Here is a 20,204-nt window from a genome sequence, read left to right on the forward strand (position 1 = left end):
ATTAAAGGCAGTATTGTATGCCAATTAACAATACATTCTTTCAACTAGATCAGAGGGAAAAAGCAGCAAATGAAAAATGTTTCAAATGTTCACACATATTTTTGGCATCCTGGATCCTTGAATGTGGTGAACTAAAATAAAATTCAAGGTTTGTATGCTTTATATACTGTACAGGTTCTGACTCTGGAACATGCAAATGCCAATTCTCTTCTAACAAGTTACCTTCTGAGAAAAGCTGTAAGGCTATGGTGAATTCCATCAGGAACACACAAAGAAAGTTAACAGATCTACCTTTAAAGCCAATTGTCCGTTAATGATTTAAAGGCCAGTATATGAAAAAAATTTCTCATCTAAGCTCGATGTAATTATTACTATGGATACAGAATATTATTAAGTTTGTCCTTACATTACAATATCTGGGAGAGCTACAAGTTGCCAAGTTACCAAAAATGGGGTAGAGAAAAACAGACAGCAAAAATTTTAATTTTGGACCAACACCAGATTAAAAGATATGCATTTTAAAAAGCAAGTCAAAAAGAACTTGAAAGTCTAAGGAATAGATCCCAATAGCAGTAAAAAATACTTACATTTAACTGAAAAGTGACTTTAGATGAAGTGTGAAATCTAGAACCTGTTTCCACAGTAGCAGTAAGATGAACATAATATTCTGGAATTTTTATGATACTACAAAAGGAAGTAACGTTTTCAAGGTTGTTTCTTATATCATGATTTGGTTTTTTAACAGGCCCACATTGATCACTAGGAAAAGATTTGAAAATCTGGTTTTCCAAGAATATTTCTGCAGTATTTATGCCACACTGATACCGCAGCTAAACATCACAGTAGGATATGTGGCAGCCTAATGCACGTGAACTAGATCATCCAAAACTAAATCCAGCCATAGTTTTCTTGCAGTATTATCAGAGCAAAATAAATGACCAACATCCACAAATTTAACATCTGTCATCAATTAACTCACATCCAAAAAATTAAAGAAAACATAATTCATCAAAACAGCAGCAAACTTAAAAGGGATTTATTTGTGATTTCCTATATATATTTAGCTTGTAAATACAAGACTGTAAATGTATTAAGAGACAATTTCTGTTAAAGTTTTCATTGTGTTTCACTTCAAGTACTGCACAAGTTAAAATCTGATAAAGGATTTACATTCGGTTATCTGAAACTCCCCATCTCAGACTTTTGTTTAATGTGGTGGGTAACTTGATCATTTCAATAGATACCACCAGCAGGAAAGTCTCTCTTTTATGGCTTCTAGGACTTTCATTAGTTAGTGTGCATACAGTTTTCATTTTCTATATCATTGTCATTATCATTGCTATCTTCATCACTTTCTAATGGGATGCCTGTGGCAGCTGAAGCACCTTTAGTTTCTCGGTCAAGAGGGAAAAAGCCAGTTCCACTGAAAGTGTCTTGTCTCTGGTAGAAGAGTACATATGCTGCTTTGGACTGTTAAAACAAACAAAGAATGTTAAAATGCTTATGACTCTCAAAGATTACATTAAATATCGTATGAACTTTTAGCCGCTAACCAATTGTGGTGACAGGGCATAAATCAAGTGAAAAAAAAAAAAACGCACATGGTCTAATGGAAGTTACTAAAATTGATTAAATATGATTTCTATAAATAAAGGATTAATGGTCACTGGATTTAACATTTCAATTCTCTTCCAAGTTAGCTGGACAAATAAATAAATGCAACTATTCACAGATTAACCTAGTAAGTCTAACATGAAATAGAATTCTATGCCTCCTTCCTTCCTGTCTCTAAGAAAAGGTAAGCTTCTTTTTAATACTAATAGCTCCATTCCCAATTTGCTCTAGATTCTAATTTTTCTTACCATCTTAGGGATACTGCTCCATCAATCATCACTGTATTTTTAATGAGTCCTTATCTACTGGACTTTTTGGCATAAAAAATATTTAAGTCTTTTCCCATCATACCCCATTGCATTGTATCTCTTCTTCCAGTTGCCACATTGTATCTCTTCTTCCAGTTGCCACCTCCTCCTCTTCCTCAGTCAGGCTGTTCCCCTTAATGCTGTACTGTTATGCCTCCCTGCTTCTGTAGGTACTCTTCTCTTTGCTTAGACTATCTTTGCTTCTTTTGTCTAGTTTACTACTATTTGTATTTGCACACTCAGGTCAAACACCACTTTCTCTGTGCAAACTTCCCTGCACTGGTCCTGTCTCCTTAAAACCCCAAATCAGTTGAGACAGCTGTCTCCATTCTGTATAGCTAAGATATTTAATAGTACTTATCATATATAACTGTTGATTCATTTCTCTGTCATCTTTAGATTATAAGCCTTTTGAAATCAGAGACAGCTGTCTTTTAACCTTGCTTAGAACAGAGTCCTATATATAGAAGCTACTCAAATACTTACTGACTAAATGAAGAATCATCATTGTTAAAATGTAAGGTAACATCAAATTCATATATTATATATAAACGAGATATATTATTTATTTGAAAGCAAGATGAGGGTAGTATTGTCAAACAGACTTTGAAGGAGGATGCAGGAAACTTCAGGATGTTTTGGTTGGGAGATTAAAGAGGAGAATAGAATTGAAAAGTGAGGGATATGATGTGAAATTAGAAGACTAAATATAAACTGAAAATGTACTTAACTTAGGCATATACACATTTAAAAAAGTATTAAGAGTTCAAGTCTCTTTTTGTTCTTTGTTATAGTTATAGGGAGATAAGCAAGGGTACATTATATATATAAATATATATATACATACATAGATAAAAATATAAAACATCTAGAGAAATAATTCAAAATTATTTTATATCTGTTCATCCAATGACTGATTAAAACTATGCCAATAATTGGGCTTAGAAGCTTATTAATTTATTAGGTTGAAATATTTAAGTTGAAGGCTTTTGAAGCATTATGAACTAAAAAAATAAAAAGCTAGTTTTTCCCCTCAAGGAATATATAATTTAAACTGGGAAATAAAGTAAAACAGTCAGGCAGTCAGTGCTCCCAACATCAGCAGAAAACCTCTGAATAGGAAATATCACCACATGAGCAAATATCACATTTCTCATTCTTTGTAATATTGTGATTTATAAATACAATTTATAGAAAGGCAAAATTTACAGAAAAATAAATTCTTATCAAGAAAGCCTTAGCTTTCTTCTTAGAACATATTAGTCATCTGTTCATCAGTCAATATTTGATAATAAAACTGCCAATATTTTGGCTCCAGCTGTGGCTGATAAACTGATGCAAGCGTGAACAGATGTAACTGGCTAATTTTTCTACTATTCAGAAAATACCAAAGTAACAAATACACAAGGTTAATTTTAAAAAATCTGTAATTTGTTTTATCTAAGTGTGTCATTTTAAGTTTAAATGTATAATTGTCATAAAGTCTTTACCTTAAAAGTCATAGGGTATGGTAAAGTCTTTAAAGGATTATTTTTTCTATTTCAGCTTTCTGACTTTAGTCAATATCTAGAATGTCTGAGCCTATTTTTTCAGGGGAAAATTAAATATTTTCATTAGAAAACTCCAGTTTTCATGTTGAAACCTACCAGAAAAATTTTTGTGTTGCAATTTATGCTTCTACTACTGGGTAAATTTAAAAGATAAATTGCCACTTAGAGGACAATTTTACATTTCTTTAAATTAGAGCAAGTCTCTCAACTGTTAGAATTGCTAGAATACAGTATTCCATAGGCCCCTTGTGAAACAGTGGATCCCTTGATTTTCAGGAATAAAGAGATACTCACCACAATCTGGTCTTCGGATGCAGTTGAGACACTACTGTCATCAAAGTAGTACCATTTTCCATCATCTTTATTTTTTGCGAAAGCAGTATCTAATGAAAAAATATAACCACTTCTGTGAGTTAAATGATCTGTGGTTTCCTGGGAGGGAACCTTGAAAACTTTAAAATCATCTATATAAGTAATACCTATTAAAATCATATGATTATCATCTATATAAGGCCTATCTATCATATATTCAACTGATTCCATCGATGAAAGGTATTTAGAATAATTTCCTACAATCTAGATGCCTGTAATACTTTCATATAGGTTGAAATATGTGACCTTTTTCATCTTAGGGACAAACAGAACAGATTTATTATTTTTTAATTCACAGAATAACAAAGACTAATGACAAAAAATGGTGATTAACATGTATGTAGTGCTTCTTGTGTACCAGCCACTGTGCTATGCAGTTTACATATATTATCTCATAAAGAATGTATTATCACTACTATTCTTCTGATTTTAAAGATGGGGAAAGTGAGGCATCAGGAGACGTTTAATCTGTCCAAAAGCACAGCTGTTAGGTAGCAGAGTTAGGATTTAATCTCTGATTCCAAAGTTTGAATTTCCAACCATAATTTAAATTTTCTGTGACAAATATTTTTCCAAGAATACTATATATCATTGATTTGTAGTGGTTTTAACACCAGAATCTTTTTCAGTCTTTAACAAAAGTACAGAGCAAGAGAAAGGTAAAAAGTGATTGATTAATCTGCATGAATTTTAAAGATTTGCTTAAGTTAAAAAAAAAAAAAGCTCCCCCTTTCCTATCTCATGATTTGTATAAACTATCCATTAACTTAGGAAATAAAGTTGCAAAACGTCCTCAAAACAACTATTTGCTGTCATATCTTTTAAAAAGTGACACTTCATAGGCTATGTCTCCTAAATACTTCTACCCTTCTTAAACAAGATTATTGTTCTCCTGGGTGGAGCCTGGATGGGTTATAAATTTGTCAAGATTATTCCTTTCCTGGGTGGGTTGTAAATTTGTCAATCTGAACTTAAAACCACGGCACTCACAAATTTAATAAATGTATTTTCAGTACAGATTTCAGTGTAAGTCTGACAATAAAAAGGCAAGATTTAACAATAATATAGTTTTATAGTAGACAAATCTAACAAAAAGGCACACAGAATTTGCAGACTAAATGATGGTATCAAAAGAAAGCTTTAAAAAAAAGCTAAACTAATATTTTTAATTCTCAGAAAAAGACAAAATGAAAATGAACATCAAATTCTGGTAAAAGGAACAACAGAGAAAGAAGAGCTACCCACTTTAAACATAAATGAAACTAATAAAATAACTAATAAAACTGTTAGGAGAAACAGATAAATCAACACTTTGCTAAACATTTTGACAAATTCCTCTCAGAAAAAGAATGAATATCAGAAATAACCAGAGAGAGAGAGCAATGATTCAAATATAATTGATAATATGAACTTGTAGAAATATAAGAACTCAGTTTGAATGGGGAATAATGTATGTTTTTCAAGCACACAAACATTTAAGAAACAGACTATGCATTAAGCCATATGAAAGCCTTAATAAACTCCTAGGATTAATATAATACAGATAGCGCCTCCAACTGTTATATAATAAAATTAAGATAAACCATGTATTTGAAAGGCATATGATGAAATAACCTTGGGATAATTAGAAAATCATAAAGGAAACTAAAAACATACATAGAATTGAAAGACAATGAATATCACATTTCAAAAATTTATGGAACATTGATAAAGGAGTATTTGAAGGGAAACCTATAGCTTTAATTATAGCTTTCAATAGCGGGGAAAAAAAGGAAAACAAAAAGCTAATAAACATTCAACCCAAGAAGTTAGGAAAAGAGCAGAGAGGAAACTCAAAGTAACAAGAAGAAAAATATACCAAAGGGAAGAGAAGAAATCAATGTGACAGAACACATACATGTATAACAAAAAAAAATTTAATAAAATAGAAAGCTACTTCTTTGAAAAGACTGGTAAGATAGACCCCTGGGAAGACTAATTAAAAAGAAAAGAGAGAAGAGAATAAAAAAGGGACAAAAGTACAGCACAAAAGTATTATAAACAACTATTCTCTAATAAATTGGAAAATATATACATACACAAGTTTAGAAAAAAGGAGAATGCTAAAATGTACACATTTTGGAAAAAGAAAACTGAATATACTTCAGTAAGCATAACATGAATAGAAAAACTTAAGGCTATAAAGCCCAAATAATTTTACAGGTGAATTCTACTAGACTTTCATGAATAGTTAATTCTTGTATTATACTAGCTGCTTCAGGAAACAGAAAGAATAAAGTATACCAGCCTGTATCATTAGGCTAGATTGTAATCTTGATTCCAAAGTAAGAATAATACAAAAAATTATAAACCATTTCACTTATGAATTAATTTTTTAAAAAGCTTTTTATTTTCTAATTTTTTTAGTTTTTTTAATGGAGGGAGTTAATTAGGTTTATTTACTTATTTATTTATTTAATGGAGGTACTGGGAATTGAACCCAGGACCTCATATGCATACTAAGCATGCACTCTACCACCCCATACCCTCCTCTCAATTTATAAATTAAATTTCAACAATCCTAAATAAAATCAGCTAACTAAATCAAATTTGGTATATAAAAAAATACTTAAAGAGTAGGGTTTATTCCAGAATGCAACTGGCTCAACAGAAAAATCTGTCAGTTGGACAGCACAGATTGGTATAACCACCCTGGACCACCATTGCACAGTACTTAAATAAATACTCTGTAACCCAGCAATCTTACATCTGAGTATGCAGTTCAAAGAAATTCTCACAAAGGGGATCATAAACAATGATGTTTACTGATCTCATGGTGATAGAAAGTTAAATGCAATTTGCATGTTCACCATGAAGTGAGTAGAGAAACAAAACATGGTAGATACAAATCATGAGTGGTGAGAAGCAATGAATTAAACTGACACAAAGTAATAGGGAGAAACCTTAAATGTCAAGAGATAAAATAAATAACTACAGTAGAGTTATTTATTTTCAAGCATGTAAATTAACAATGATGCACGATTTGTGAGAGCACATATGTCCAACATGCTCGAAAGGGAAGGGGAAGGAGAATGGGGAAGGACAGGAGCCCTGAATGGACTAGTGATTTCCTGTGCTTTGAAATGAGGAGTATGATTAACTGAGTCCTCTACTCCTAATGTTAAAAAAAAAAAAAAGTTCAAAAGCTGATTCATTCATTAATCAATATTTATTGAACTACTATATGTAAGACACATCTCACATTTTCCCTTTAAGAAGTAATAAATATCTAAAGGGGAAAAGTCTGGAGTTATCAAACACCATGATTTTAGTAAAAAAAGTAAACGGTCAACTTACAGTGTCCTCCTCCCATCCCTCCATAGTGGTTGGAAACAGCAATCAAATTATAGCGGCAAGGACCTGCATTTGGATTAATTAGGAATTCCGACATATCCAAATCACTGTTTGAAAAAAGAATCAAGTTAGTTTTATGTTTTCTCTAAATGTAATGAATTCTATTGCTGTTACTGTTGTTTGACTCTCATTTATATATACTCCTCATATACACACACACACACACACACATATCTCACTAAAGAAATTACTGAGAGCAAAATAACTTTATAAAACAAATTATAGAACTATCTTCGCAATTTTCATGTTTTGGCAAAATTTTCTTAGGGGTTAAGAATTTTAAAATTTTCCACTGATTGCTGTTTTTCAGATTAATGTTTTCATGCAAAAATATTTTTCTCTTAGTGTATGAGGAAAAACAGACATCACTGTTTATCATCTGGGTCCTTTTATTTTTTTAAAGTCATTTTCAGAAATGATTTATTTAAGAAAGAAGAAAGGGACAGTGAAAAACACCTTTCTTAGCCAATTTTATAATAATTTAAAAATAAGCATATATTTAAATATGACCCAGTATTTATTCTGTTTTCCGGGTTTTGATGGGCAACATTCTCTGAAATACAACTGTTAATAATTTATCATTCATTAAAACTGGAACATGACCATTTTATAACTTCTCATTATTTCTGGTTATTCTTCTTGTATCTGCATCATTAAAAAGCAATACTGATTTTAAATTTCTAATACATCTCTAATAGGTTCTAGCTTATCATTATTTTTGTTTCTTCTTATACTCACACTGTCAAAATGCTATATTCTTGAAAACTTTGATGGCTTATAATTTTCTTTTGTTAAAGAGAAAACTACCATTTTTTGTTCTTTAATTGCAAAACACTTTCAATTTTAAATTTACAAACACCAACTAGAATATGCAATCCAAAGAATGTTTTCATTATTGCATCATCTATTTCCTTCTAATCACCTTTGCATGCATAGACACCTGCCTTCAGTATTTGTCTACTTACTAACAATATTAAGTAACTTTGGTGCACAAATATCATGAAATATGAAAGAATACTATCAATGTTCCTTTAGCAAAATGGGAATAGCATGTTCTTGTCACAGAGTATCGTTTGATGAGGTCCTTCTTGGACTACATGAATCAGGATACAATATTCCTTTTTTGTCCTTCTGAATTCTCTATTAAGTGAAAGCTTAAAGAAAAAAGAAGGCTACAAAGATGCTATCTCCAGGCTTCTTTTACATTTTTACAAATATGATGTCATGCTCTGGACACTGCAGTAAGAAAACTGAAGGATGACACAACAGGGATGACTTATTACACTACTGTATCACCTTCCAAGCAATTCCATTATTCTGTTTTCATATTACTTTAGTCTTTTAAAAAAAGCATTTACGAATAATATTTGATGATTAATGACAAAGTAATTCCTAGGAAAAACAAAATCACTACGATCCCATGAAGCATCTTAGATTTATAAACAGGGCCAGGAAACCAAGACAATGTAACATAGAATGAGTTTTACTCTCTATATTTTTTTTTCTCTTTGTTCTTTGAAAAATCTCTAAGAAGGAATAAAAATTATTACTGATCAATACAAATTGTTAGAATCACCCAAAACTACATTCAAAGACTAAAACTGGAATGTAAAACACAAAACAAATGAACACATAAAAACAAAACAGAAAGAGACTCACAGATACAGAGAACAAACTGTTGGCTGCCAGAGGGGAAGAAGGTAGGGGATAGGTGAAATAGGTGGAGACTAAGAGGTACAAATTACTATTATGAAATAAGTCACAGGGATTTAATGTATAGCACAGGAGATATAGTCAGTAATAGTGTAAAAACTCTCTATGGTGTGCAATGTATAAAAACATCAAATCACTATTTTGTGTACCTGAAACTAATATATTTTAAGTCAACTATATATAAAACAAACCCCCCCCTGAAGTTTGGGCCCAATGATACCTAATGCTTAAAAAAAGCTAGAAGTGCTCAGTGTTTATGAAGCACAATCAAAACTTACTTGATAGGAAAGTCAACTAAAGTGTCCAACTTGTCTCTCATGTATCGACTGTAAGAAAATCGCTTTAGATGTACCACAAGTACTGGAGGCAGGGACCATAAATCCAATTTCTTTGTGGCTTGCTGATGTTCTTTACAATTTGGACAATACCTAAAAATAAAGAGAAATATATAAAGTTTGTTAGAGGTAATATTAGGTAATGAATAATATATACCAGATCAACAGGAACTTCTAATGTTATTTTTATCATCAATACATTTTCAAAATAAATTTAACTATTATAAATAGGTAAACAGGTATTCAAAGAAATAAGGAGGGCTAGATAATTTACATTTTAGCATGCTAAAAAGACACGTATGTATCATAAAACTGCTGAGACATAGGTACTAGAGAAATCTCAAAACTTCTGGACTCTAATGGAATTAGTAACAACACAAAACATTGTGAGTTTCCTAAAAAAGCTCCTCTTGAAATCGCTGCACAGCTAAAAATTCTTGGGAAAAAGGAACTAAAATTAATTATTCATAGTAAAATGGCTATTATGGAAAATATAGTAATAAGATTAAAGCTTAACAATATCATAACACTGTTAAAGACATTTTCATCCCTCTTAGTGGATTATTTTCATAAAAAGAAATGCTTATTGTTTAAAACATCACTTTTTCAATTTGATGTAGCACATACCTCAGTATAAATTCTTAAAAAGTAATTAGAAACAATTATTTAATTTTGTCTCTTACCAGGGATCTTCAGCACCTAGCTTTTCTTTTGTTGTAAAAAGCTCAATGCAATCTTTTAATTTCACGAACGGTTTTTTAGGAGGTTTGTATTCCACACTTTCATGTTTTTCAAAATCCTAAAGAGAAGTATTTCTTGAGTTAAGAAAACAAATGAAACAAAACTCATTTTAGTGATACCATATTACTATGAATAGTAATGAAAAACTCCTAAATGTTCTCAAAAAAATCATAAAGCTTATCTCAGCTGAGACTTACACCACGCTTCTAATAATTCCTGTATACACACTTACATGGACAACTAGCAAATTTAAACAAAAAGTCGTTTCAAAACCAACAAGCCTTTTCTCTTCTAGCACATAATCAATTTGTTACTGGCAAAATAATTTGGCAAAGCAAAGGAGTGTAACAGAACATTGTTATCAACATGGGAAAAATAAAGAAGGAATGAGTGATAACTTACCTCAGCAGCATTTTCATCAAAGTATCTTTTTTTCAAATCAGGATCCCAATCCAAAGCGAGAAAAGATCTTTCTAAGATGGAAAACATATTTTTTCTTTAAAATTTAATATGCCTTAATGTCAAAAATGAATATTTTAATGTTAAGGTATATACTGGAATATTAGAAGAATCTCTTCTTGCATTAGGTAATCAGGGTAAACTGCTGTTTCCAAGCCATTAAAATACTTTAGAGTTTAAAAAAAGATACAAAACTTAAGCATAAGTCCAACCTTGATTTGATAAACACTGACATATGCTTTAGTATACTTAGAAAAGAAGGCGTTTCATTAAAAAATTTAGATAGACAAGTAAATGTTATTTTTCATGACAGTGTTGGATTCCATGGTTATTACCTAAAAAAAAAAAAAAAAAAAACTTTGCTCAAGCTTCATGTTTAAACCATTTTCCACAAATACTCACCATCTAGCCTAAGCTGCCTGTCATCAAATCTTATATGCCTGGTATCATCTTTGATGTAGTTGACATCAGTATTGCCTAAGTTGTTGAACTGGAATGTAAACAATCGTTTTTTGTGTCCCGTGAGTTGACCTTTGCAAGTTTCCTCGGTACATAATCCATTTTCAGAATCATTATCTCCTCCAACTGAATCTTCAGATTGACTATTTTCATTCTCGGAGGGAAGTTCTTGATCCTGGCTGGATTCATCGTCTGGCTCATCTGTTTCCATTTCACCTAGTATTAAATATTAGAAGTCTTTAAATAAACTCAATGCTACATTTAAAACTTATTAACATTATTTTTCACAAGTTTGCAGATATTTTTTAGTTCCTTAATCCTCGTCTTCTTAATTTTTTTCTGCAGCAATAACCCAAATGAAAAGTCTTTACAATTTAACAGGGAAACCTTACTTGGTGAGCCTTCTTCATGTACGCCATTTGGGCCATTCCCATTAATATTTTGGTCCTTACAGCAGTGTAGGGATCCTTCAGTTTCTTCGGTTTCAGTAGATATTTTGACATACCGGCTTAAATAAAATCAGAAATCAAACGAGCTCAGTTTTACAAAGGTAAAAACTTAGAAAAAGTTTTCTATTCTTTCACTAAAATAAAACTTTTTAATGCAATTAACAGTGGTCACTTGGTGGATTCAAGGATAAATTCAAACTCAAGATACAGTACCATAAATGCAACTGATCAACCATTTGTGTTTGATTTTCTTTATAAAAATAAGTTAGTACGTTACTTCTAGGGTTTTAACATCTTTCTTTTATATGTTAAGTTTTTGGCAAATAATTTCTTGACATAAAATTATTATATAAAGATCCTAATTTAGATGATGCATATATTACTGCTAAGATCACTAATAGTTTATAATGTGATCTTTATGTATGGGTTACGGGACTTATAATGATTGAAATAGGGATGCAAGAAAGAATACTAAATATGTCAAGCTATAAAGGATAAAAGAAAGGGAGCAAATGGCATTCTTCATTATGTTATAATTTAAATTAGGGCTTTAGGAGACAAAAAAGAGGTTGCCTTACAAAAAGATCAATGATGAAAGTTTATCCTTTTAAATAAAACTATTTATTAGCATGAGTTCTTGTTACTGGTATAAGCAATGTGTATAAAGGAATGAAACATCTAATATTTGTTATGATTTCAGAGTGCATACGTGATAAATTCCTATTTTCTTCCAACTATAAACTTGATGTAAAACAGCTAAAAGAATGCTTCCTGGGTTTGAAATTACCTCAGTAATATGTTTTACATGATCAAGAAACTGGGTAAAACTATAATTTGATTTGTTACATTCCTACCTGTCCAAACAAAGCTGAGATAATACAGACATTTAATTATATTCTATACTACATTCTGATAGTACCTTGAATGTTTACTTTGTTATTAACAATTTAATACTTTATTTTGTTAATGCAGAATTCTCTGGCACTTACCACATTCGCAAAAGCAGAAGATTATAGAGTTTATCTTCAGTATTGTTTCGTGGTACAGCCATAAGAAAAGGCTGACCAAAAAGTGAAGAACCAGTATGGTGGGTGTAACTTGAGTGCCTAAATTTTTCTCTCAGGCAAACAGGAATAATCACATGCTCTGTATCTTCTGTCCTATTGATGTTAATTTCAAACCTACAAGGATAAAACTGAGTATAAATTCTAAAAATTTTGTTATTTCTTTTTCATTTTTTCTCAATATTTTGCACAATTAATTTCATACTTACACATAAATATCATCCCGTTCCATAATACTACTAAGGTTTTCATCCATAGCGAATATTCTGTGAAATCTATGATTGTATATATCAGTAACTATCATCTAAAAAGAAATAAATTTCTATTAAACTGGTTTTACAACACTGAAAAACTAAACTCCAAATTACATACTTTAAATCCAGAAACATCCTACCTTATCTGCAGGTACTCCTGACAAAGCAGACAATGCTGTACAAAGATCAAGTATGTTTCCAATTTTGGGGACAACCACTTTGTACTAAAAAACAAAAAACTGTAATCAATTTACTACTTCGGAAAAAGTATTCACTAGATGAGATTGACCTCCTGGTTGCTTCCTCACATTCACCTGGCGTTTGGCTTACGGTGTCTGTCTCCAATCTTACCATTACCCTGGGTGAAAAAGTCCATGTGGCTGATTTATCTTAGCCCTACTGTTTCTTAACTCCTCAGTTCAAAGACCTACACTTGCATTCAACTGTATTTCACTTCTTGGACCTTGCTTGCCATCACATGCTCCACCTCTCTGCTGCTACATGCTTTTCCTGAAAACTCATTCTTTCCTATTCTTGGCTTGCATTGAGATATCTAGTCCTTTTAACTCTGTTTCCTCCCAGTTTACCAGTTCCATGCTGTCTCCATGTCCTTCCACCCAGACTCCACATAATTTATCACTTCAATTATTTCATTGCAAAACCTTTAACTACTTTGTTATTAATTTTTATTCTTGCTATACTTTGTTGGAGTTGTTTAGATAAACTGCACAACCGTAGAGACTGGTATGCTATAAATCCACAGTGCCCAAGCTCAACTGACCCTTCAACACTAGCCAGAAATTCTTCTGTGTACCCTTTATTTGCTTTTTCTCTCATTCCTCTCAATAATTATTAAAATCTTCACCACTCCTTCGGCTTCCTATTTCACTACTTCTCCCCTCACTATCAACAGAATACCTATTTCACCAAGAAATAAAGGTTACCGGATAGGAAAACTCCAAATTCATGTCCCCCCCCTACAAATTCGCAACTGAAAGGGGCTTTTGTCTTCTGATACACTGAAAGAGAATCAGGGCTTATGCTTCTTCCCATTCAAGGCTAACCCTGGTATCTATACTCTGAATCCTATTCTTTTCTGCTCCCTCTAGAACATAAACCCAGCAATTATCCTCTATTTCATTTTATCTTGATTCTTATATAAGCAATGAAATGTATAGAAGTCTTTCAAAAAAAAAGTCTCTTATTGTTTTCCAGTAATTCTCATCAAATTATCTCCCTTTCTCCTCTGCTTTATAAATAACCTTGTTAAAAGTAATGTCTGTGCTATCATAACTTCCTCACCTCCCATTCATTTATTAATCCACTCCTGGCTTTTGCTGTCTTTATTTAACCTGTTACCAAGGCTGTCAAAACCATCATTTGATCAAATCTTTATCAGTCCTTATTTTACTGACCTCTCTGTAGCATGACTGCTGACCACGTCTTCCTTTAAAATTTTCCCTTCCCTACAACACTACTACTTCATTTTATTTTCTAATGCCCTGGTCACACCTTTTGAGGAAATAACTGATTCTTTAAGGTTATCCTTCAGAGTTTTCCTTAGCTTTCTTGATTCTGTATGCTCTCCTTAGACTAGGTTGACAATATAGCCTAGTTTGCTTTGGCCAGTCCTGGATTAGCCTGCCGTCCTAGTATGGTAATAATGGTATGGTAATGGTAATGTCCTGATATGGTAATAATGGCCCTTTTTCTTTTTAGAAAAGTTCTGGTTAAGGTGATAAATTACAAGATCACCAGGGGGAGGGTATAGCTCAAGTGGTAGAGCGCATGCTTACCATGCAGGAGGTACTGGGTTCAATCCCTAGTACCTCCTCTAAAAATAAATAAAGTAAATAAAACTAATTACCCCCCCCAAAAACAAAAAAACCCAAAAAAAAACCCAAGATCACCCTAGCCTTAGGTGATCTCATCCTTCTAAGACATTCACTACCATCTTCATAGAGTTCACCGCCCAATTTGCCCCTCAAGCACAGACTTCTCTTCTCTGTCCACATATATAAACTCAGTGCCTATTGATATCTCTTCTAAATTTCCCTCATGAATCGCAACAAGTCCAATAGTGAACACAGATTTAGGTCATGTTAGGTCAACATGTCCAAATACTAAAACAGGTTTCTTCTTAAACCTTTTCCCTGTATATTCCATTAAAACAAATAGTATGACTCTCTCCTCAGTTTTCCAATCCAATAAACCTGACACTATCGTTGAATACTCTGAAACGCTTTCAACTCCTCCTACATTCTACTTGTTTTTCTATCTAACTGCCATCCTGACACTTAAAGAGTTCAAGCCCTTGTCATCTGTAATCTGATTACTGCACAAACCTCTTACCTGCTCCTAGTACATCTGATCTGAGCCTCTCGAATCCAATCTTTGCCCTAGCCGGAGTGTTCTTTCTAAAATACAAATCTGACTACATAATCTGTTTACTTAATAACCTTTAACAGCTCCCTTAGTCTTTAGGATGAAGTCCAAACTTCCTACCACAGCATGGAGGTTCTTTGTGATCTAGCTTCTCCTTACCAAATTAACTACTTGTAGTTTCCAGACGTGGGCCATGTTCTGTTTTGCCTTCAGCCCTTTGTATGTGCCACTCCCTTAGTCTATAATGCTTTATTCCCAACTTTCATGTGCTTAAAACTTAATGATCCTTCAGGGTTCCGCACAGGTGCCATGGCCAGTTTGGGTAGGTTATTCCTTCTGTGTACTCCTACAGCACCTTGTCAGAGTACTTTCCACAATGTATGACAAGATTCTTGAGAACAAGGAATAGGAACACCTTTGTTCTTCCAGCACCTTGCATACTATGTGAATCCAATATATAATACATGTTCAATACAATTACTAATAAATTTCTATGATAAATCAACTTCAGTGAATGGAAAACTCATCAAGTAGGCTAACTTAGCTAACTCCCTTTTTCTCTCAAGCTATAGTTTCCTCATAGCATTAATGAGGCAATTGTTTTGGATTTGACTTGTTACTGTCTCCAAGTGGAAAAAAAAAATTCCAATTCCTCTCTGATGACCATGGCTCTAACTTGTACAAATTGATATTTTTGGTCACCACGTGAGAAAAGAGGTAAACTAATAAAATTCATATTTCTGGAAAAATAATTTAAAACCCAAATTATGGGAGAACATTCAACACATACCTTACAGGCTAATGCATAACTTGAATTCAATCTGCCTTTATATAATACAGATCACTGGAATGGGAAACTACTGTCTTTAACAAATGTGTATAGAGAAATAAAGTAGTACATTTATTGGTATGCTGCAATAAAATTGTACTCATTGTTTTATACTCTTCTCTTATTCTATCACACTCATTGGCATATATTTATAAAGCTACAAACTAGAGAGGTAAGGGTGTAGTTTAGCATTGATATACTTTCTCTCCATTGAAAAGAATGTTAACAATCCTATTCTTACAAATAAGTGAGTAAGTGAGTTAGCATGTGGTTTTAGAAATGTGAACTTATATTCCCCTGGCCAAAAACAAAACCAAGCATTTATTGACTGCTCACAGATAAGGGCAAGTGCCACAGTTCTCTTGCTCTCTGTAATATTCTCAGCACTACTGGATAAAACACTGACGTGAGGGCACCAGGTTGAATAAGTTCATGAAGGAAACATATAAAGAGACAGCAAAAGAAATGGGTGAAATTTGCATAACTGAGTACATGACTAGTCTCTATAAGACTTTAATTACTTTGAATGAAAGAACTATATTTTTATGAATACTTCATATTCTGTGCCCTTGGTGAAAGGAAACCCAAACACTTCCACCAAATTTATGGTTAAGATCATAATTTTCTTCAAAGCATACCTTTCATATAGATTTCAGAACATTGCTATGGACTGAACTGTCTTCTCAAAATTCACATGTGAAGCCCTAATCACCCATGTGATGTTATTTGGAGATGGGGCCTTTGAGAGATTTAGATGAGATCATGAAGGTAGGGCCCCCATGATGGGATTAGCACCCTTATAGGGAGAGACACCAGAGAGTGTGCGTTTGCATTCTCTCTCTCCCTTCCATGAGAGGACACAGGAGGAGGCCATCTATAAGTCAGGAAGAGTCTGCACTAGACCTCCATGCTGGCACTCTGATCTCAGACTTCTAGGCTCCAGAACTGTGGGAAAATTAATTTCTGTTGTTCAAGTCACTCAGTTGACAGTCTTTTGTAATGGCAGCCTAATACAACTAATATGCTCTAACAAACTGAGCTTCTGGCTGGACCCCGAAACTAGGATCTTTGGTAAACAATCTTCTAAAGCATGAACCACGTTTACCCTGCTTACAAGAGCTTTACACTCAGTAGGTGCTTAACACATATTTGAATGAATAAAATTTTTGAACACTTCTTTTCTTCTGCATTAGTACTCTAAGTCGTGAGGGTTAGGAATATAAAGATTTACAAAGTCCCTTTCTTCAGAGACTTCATGGGCCAAGGAAGAAAAGGTAAAGTAAACTAAAGATCATAATAAAATTTGGTAAGTACTTGTAATAGAACTTAAGGGAACAGAAGGTAGAAAAAGGAAGGAAATACTTTAAGGTGAGTCAAGTGTGAGAAGAAGATTAACTGATTAATAAAGGGAGAAAATACAGTGCTTTGCTCCATAAAATGTAAAATAATCCAGTTATAACACTAGGCAACAGAATCAGGCAGACAATTTACATTAAAGACTAGAACAGGGCTCTTGAACAGAATAAGCAATATTTGATACTCCAAACTGCTAAAAGATTAGAACATTACTGAAGCAAGTATTTTCAGCCTAACTAAATTTCCATTTCTCTTCCAAGCTGTTAAGATGCCTAAAAATTAGATATTTAAATATACCATGATCTTAGCATATCATGAATCAAAATGTATAGTGACTATTAGTTTCACTTCCAACAGTCACTAGGAAAAAAATTACAACGAACATTAAAGAAAGTCCAAGTTGGAAAATAGGGAAAATAATACTTTACTAACCTTTGTAAGCTAATATTCATCCCAACATTGTAAAATCAAACCACTTCTCATTTTTCTTTGATAAGAAACAGCCTTTGAGAATCTTGTTTTTCCATGACAAATAATGATACTTTGCATACCCCTTACCCTTTTAAGATTCTAAAAAGTTGTACTAATTCCCAAGGTATTGAGCTTATAAAATCTCCTATGCAAATTAGCTTATTATTACCAAATTGTGCTTGAGGCCTAAGGACTCAACACAAATTTTTCATAAAAATAACAAATGCAAAGAAAATAATTATTTCTTACCTGCATAGGTTTGGTAAGTGGATCCATTCTAACCAAATAAACTTCCAAGGTACGTTCTTTTTTCATGGGCAATGGAAGTGTCAAGTAACAAAAAGGATCAAATGTTACTGAAATCTTAGCACATTCAGGACAAACTAAAGTTGATTTAAAAAGCCCGTGAAATATATCTACTATGATAGAATCATTTCTCTTTAAATGGTTTTCCCAGGCTTCTTCAGCAACTACCTATAAGGAAAACAGACACACATTACCCAACGATACCACATTACTGTAACAATGGTGATAATAATGTGGTTAAATTTACCTTATCTGGCCTTCCATCAGCATCTTTTAATTGTATGTACGGTTTTTTCCTAATTCTATTCAAATCCTCATGTAGTCCATCTAACAGGAAAGCTAATAGTTCTTGACAGTCCTGCTGCTGGTATCCAGAGAACTGAGGTGCAAAACGTCCTACCTGCGTCTGTAAGGAAAAACAAAATTACAAAGTCAGTTCTAGGGACAAGACTGATTTAAAAAATATATAGTCGATTTCCATTATTCACAGATTCCTATTCGTGGATTCACCTACTTGCTAAAATTTATTTGTAGCTCTCAAGTGAACTTGTGGCGCTTTTGCAGTCCTTTGCAGATATGATAATTACATATGATAAATATACATAAATAATTATTCATCTAAAAATTTTTAAAATGATAATTAGTAAAATAGAAAAGAAATGTTGACCTGAGGAGAGAACAAGGAGAAAATATGGTATAGTTTTGTACAAAGGGTTACAAAACACCAAAGATTTTTAAAATTCAGCAACATTTTTGGGTCACTTGAAAAATATTACAACGTTCTTAGTTTCTGTGTGTAAAGAGAGGATAAATCTCGTAGAGATAACAGGAATATTCATGCTCATATATAATTTTCCTAGTCTTTGCAATACTAAATATTTTCTGACGAGACTGAAAAGAATTGTGAAAGAAAAAAGTCAGATAATCAAGAACCTATTTACACATAATTTTACAAGAACATCTCATAAAATGAAACCAACTGGAATCATGGGTAAGGGCCAATAAATGATTTGTCTGAACTACTTTTTTCAAAGTTTAGAAAGGAGAGTTTGTTTTTAATTGGTGGTTTCATTTTTTTAAGAACTAGTATATAGTTAATAAAATTTTGCCTAGTAGATGACCTATGCGATCATTTAAGTTGTATAACAAATGGCTAAAACCACTTATTCTCTTCAAAATTTCTCATAAATCTGATCTATATAATTAATTAGGAAACCTTTTTTTAATATAAACCTAAATTTTAGTTTAATTCTTATTTGAATGACAAATAAATTGAGATTTTATAAGTAACCACTTCACAAATAAGAATAAACTTAAAATAAAAGTTTAAGAATTATATCGAAAAATTAATATTAGTGCTTGCTTTGCAGACTAGTTTCATTTTAATAATTTTTCAAACTTACAATGACTCTCAAAATAAATTGAGGCCTTAGAGTTTAATGACATTCCCAAATCTAGTCTTCACACATGTATAAAATATTTAGGTAGGTTTCTTAGAGATGTGCTGTGTTCTAAAACAATGTGCAAATGCTCACCGTTGCTTCTCCATAGTCATTTTGAACCAAACCAGTGCTTCTCAACTTCTCTTTATTTCATTATTTCCTTCACCAACCCCAAGGACCCTTTTTACACATTTTAGAGTAATCATATATTTGTGCCCCATCCCGAAAATTAATATCAATATGCTCTGTATCTATGAATGTGCTGTGTCCCTTTGCAGGGCCACAAACCATCTGTAGTAGCTATGATTCTTTTGCCCCTTTCCCAAAGATTCTGTCCTCTTGGGGGTGATATAGGCTTTGTTGAAAATGTATTTACCATACTAACCTTAAAGGCTCTTGGTGTGACATAGCTAAATTTTCCAGACCACATTTGCTTGATCAATTCAGCGTAAGATTTAGCTATTTCACCTCTCATTCCTAAGGGATTGTCAAAATTCAGTTCTTCTTGATACTTATCATTCAGGAAATACTCAGTAAGTGGAGGTGTATTGCTCAAACACTGCAAAGAATAAAATATATTTTCAAGTAAAAGAAACCACACATGTTAAAAATGTCAAAATGAAGAGAGAAACAAAGTGATCTGCCATTATATATAGAGAAAAATTTACACGATGGCCTCTTGCACTAATAAGTAACTGATCAAA

The 20,204-nt window shown here is 32.6% G+C and overlaps 1 protein-coding gene across 9 annotated transcripts in view; it reads right to left on the minus strand.

The window, feature by feature from the left end:
- Positions 1–1,020: 1,020 nt before the first annotated feature.
- USP15 (ubiquitin specific peptidase 15) overlaps positions 1,021–20,204 on the minus strand; it is a 109,635-nt gene continuing 90,451 nt past the window's right edge. For all 9 annotated transcript variants that reach the window (XM_006218075.4, XM_006218074.4, XM_072973850.1 and 6 more), the window contains 14 exons: positions 19,886–20,059; positions 18,306–18,464; positions 18,002–18,226; positions 12,852–12,935; positions 12,667–12,761; positions 12,383–12,574; positions 11,337–11,452; positions 10,888–11,160; positions 10,429–10,499; positions 9,969–10,084; positions 9,229–9,378; positions 7,181–7,284; positions 3,767–3,855; positions 1,021–1,470 (listed from right to left, as the gene is read on the minus strand). In XM_006218075.4, coding sequence (XP_006218137.1) covers positions 1,288–1,470; positions 3,767–3,855; positions 7,181–7,284; positions 9,229–9,378; positions 9,969–10,084; positions 10,429–10,499; positions 10,888–11,160; positions 11,337–11,452; positions 12,383–12,574; positions 12,667–12,761; positions 12,852–12,935; positions 18,002–18,226; positions 18,306–18,464; positions 19,886–20,059 — 2,031 coding nt within the window. In that variant the 3' untranslated portion in view covers positions 1,021–1,287. The remainder of the gene's footprint in view (positions 1,471–3,766; positions 3,856–7,180; positions 7,285–9,228; positions 9,379–9,968; positions 10,085–10,428; positions 10,500–10,887; positions 11,161–11,336; positions 11,453–12,382; positions 12,575–12,666; positions 12,762–12,851; positions 12,936–18,001; positions 18,227–18,305; positions 18,465–19,885; positions 20,060–20,204) is intronic.

This window comes from Vicugna pacos, chromosome 12 (genome assembly GCF_048564905.1).
Source record: "Vicugna pacos chromosome 12, VicPac4, whole genome shotgun sequence".
Lineage (NCBI taxonomy): Eukaryota > Metazoa > Chordata > Mammalia > Artiodactyla > Camelidae > Vicugna > Vicugna pacos.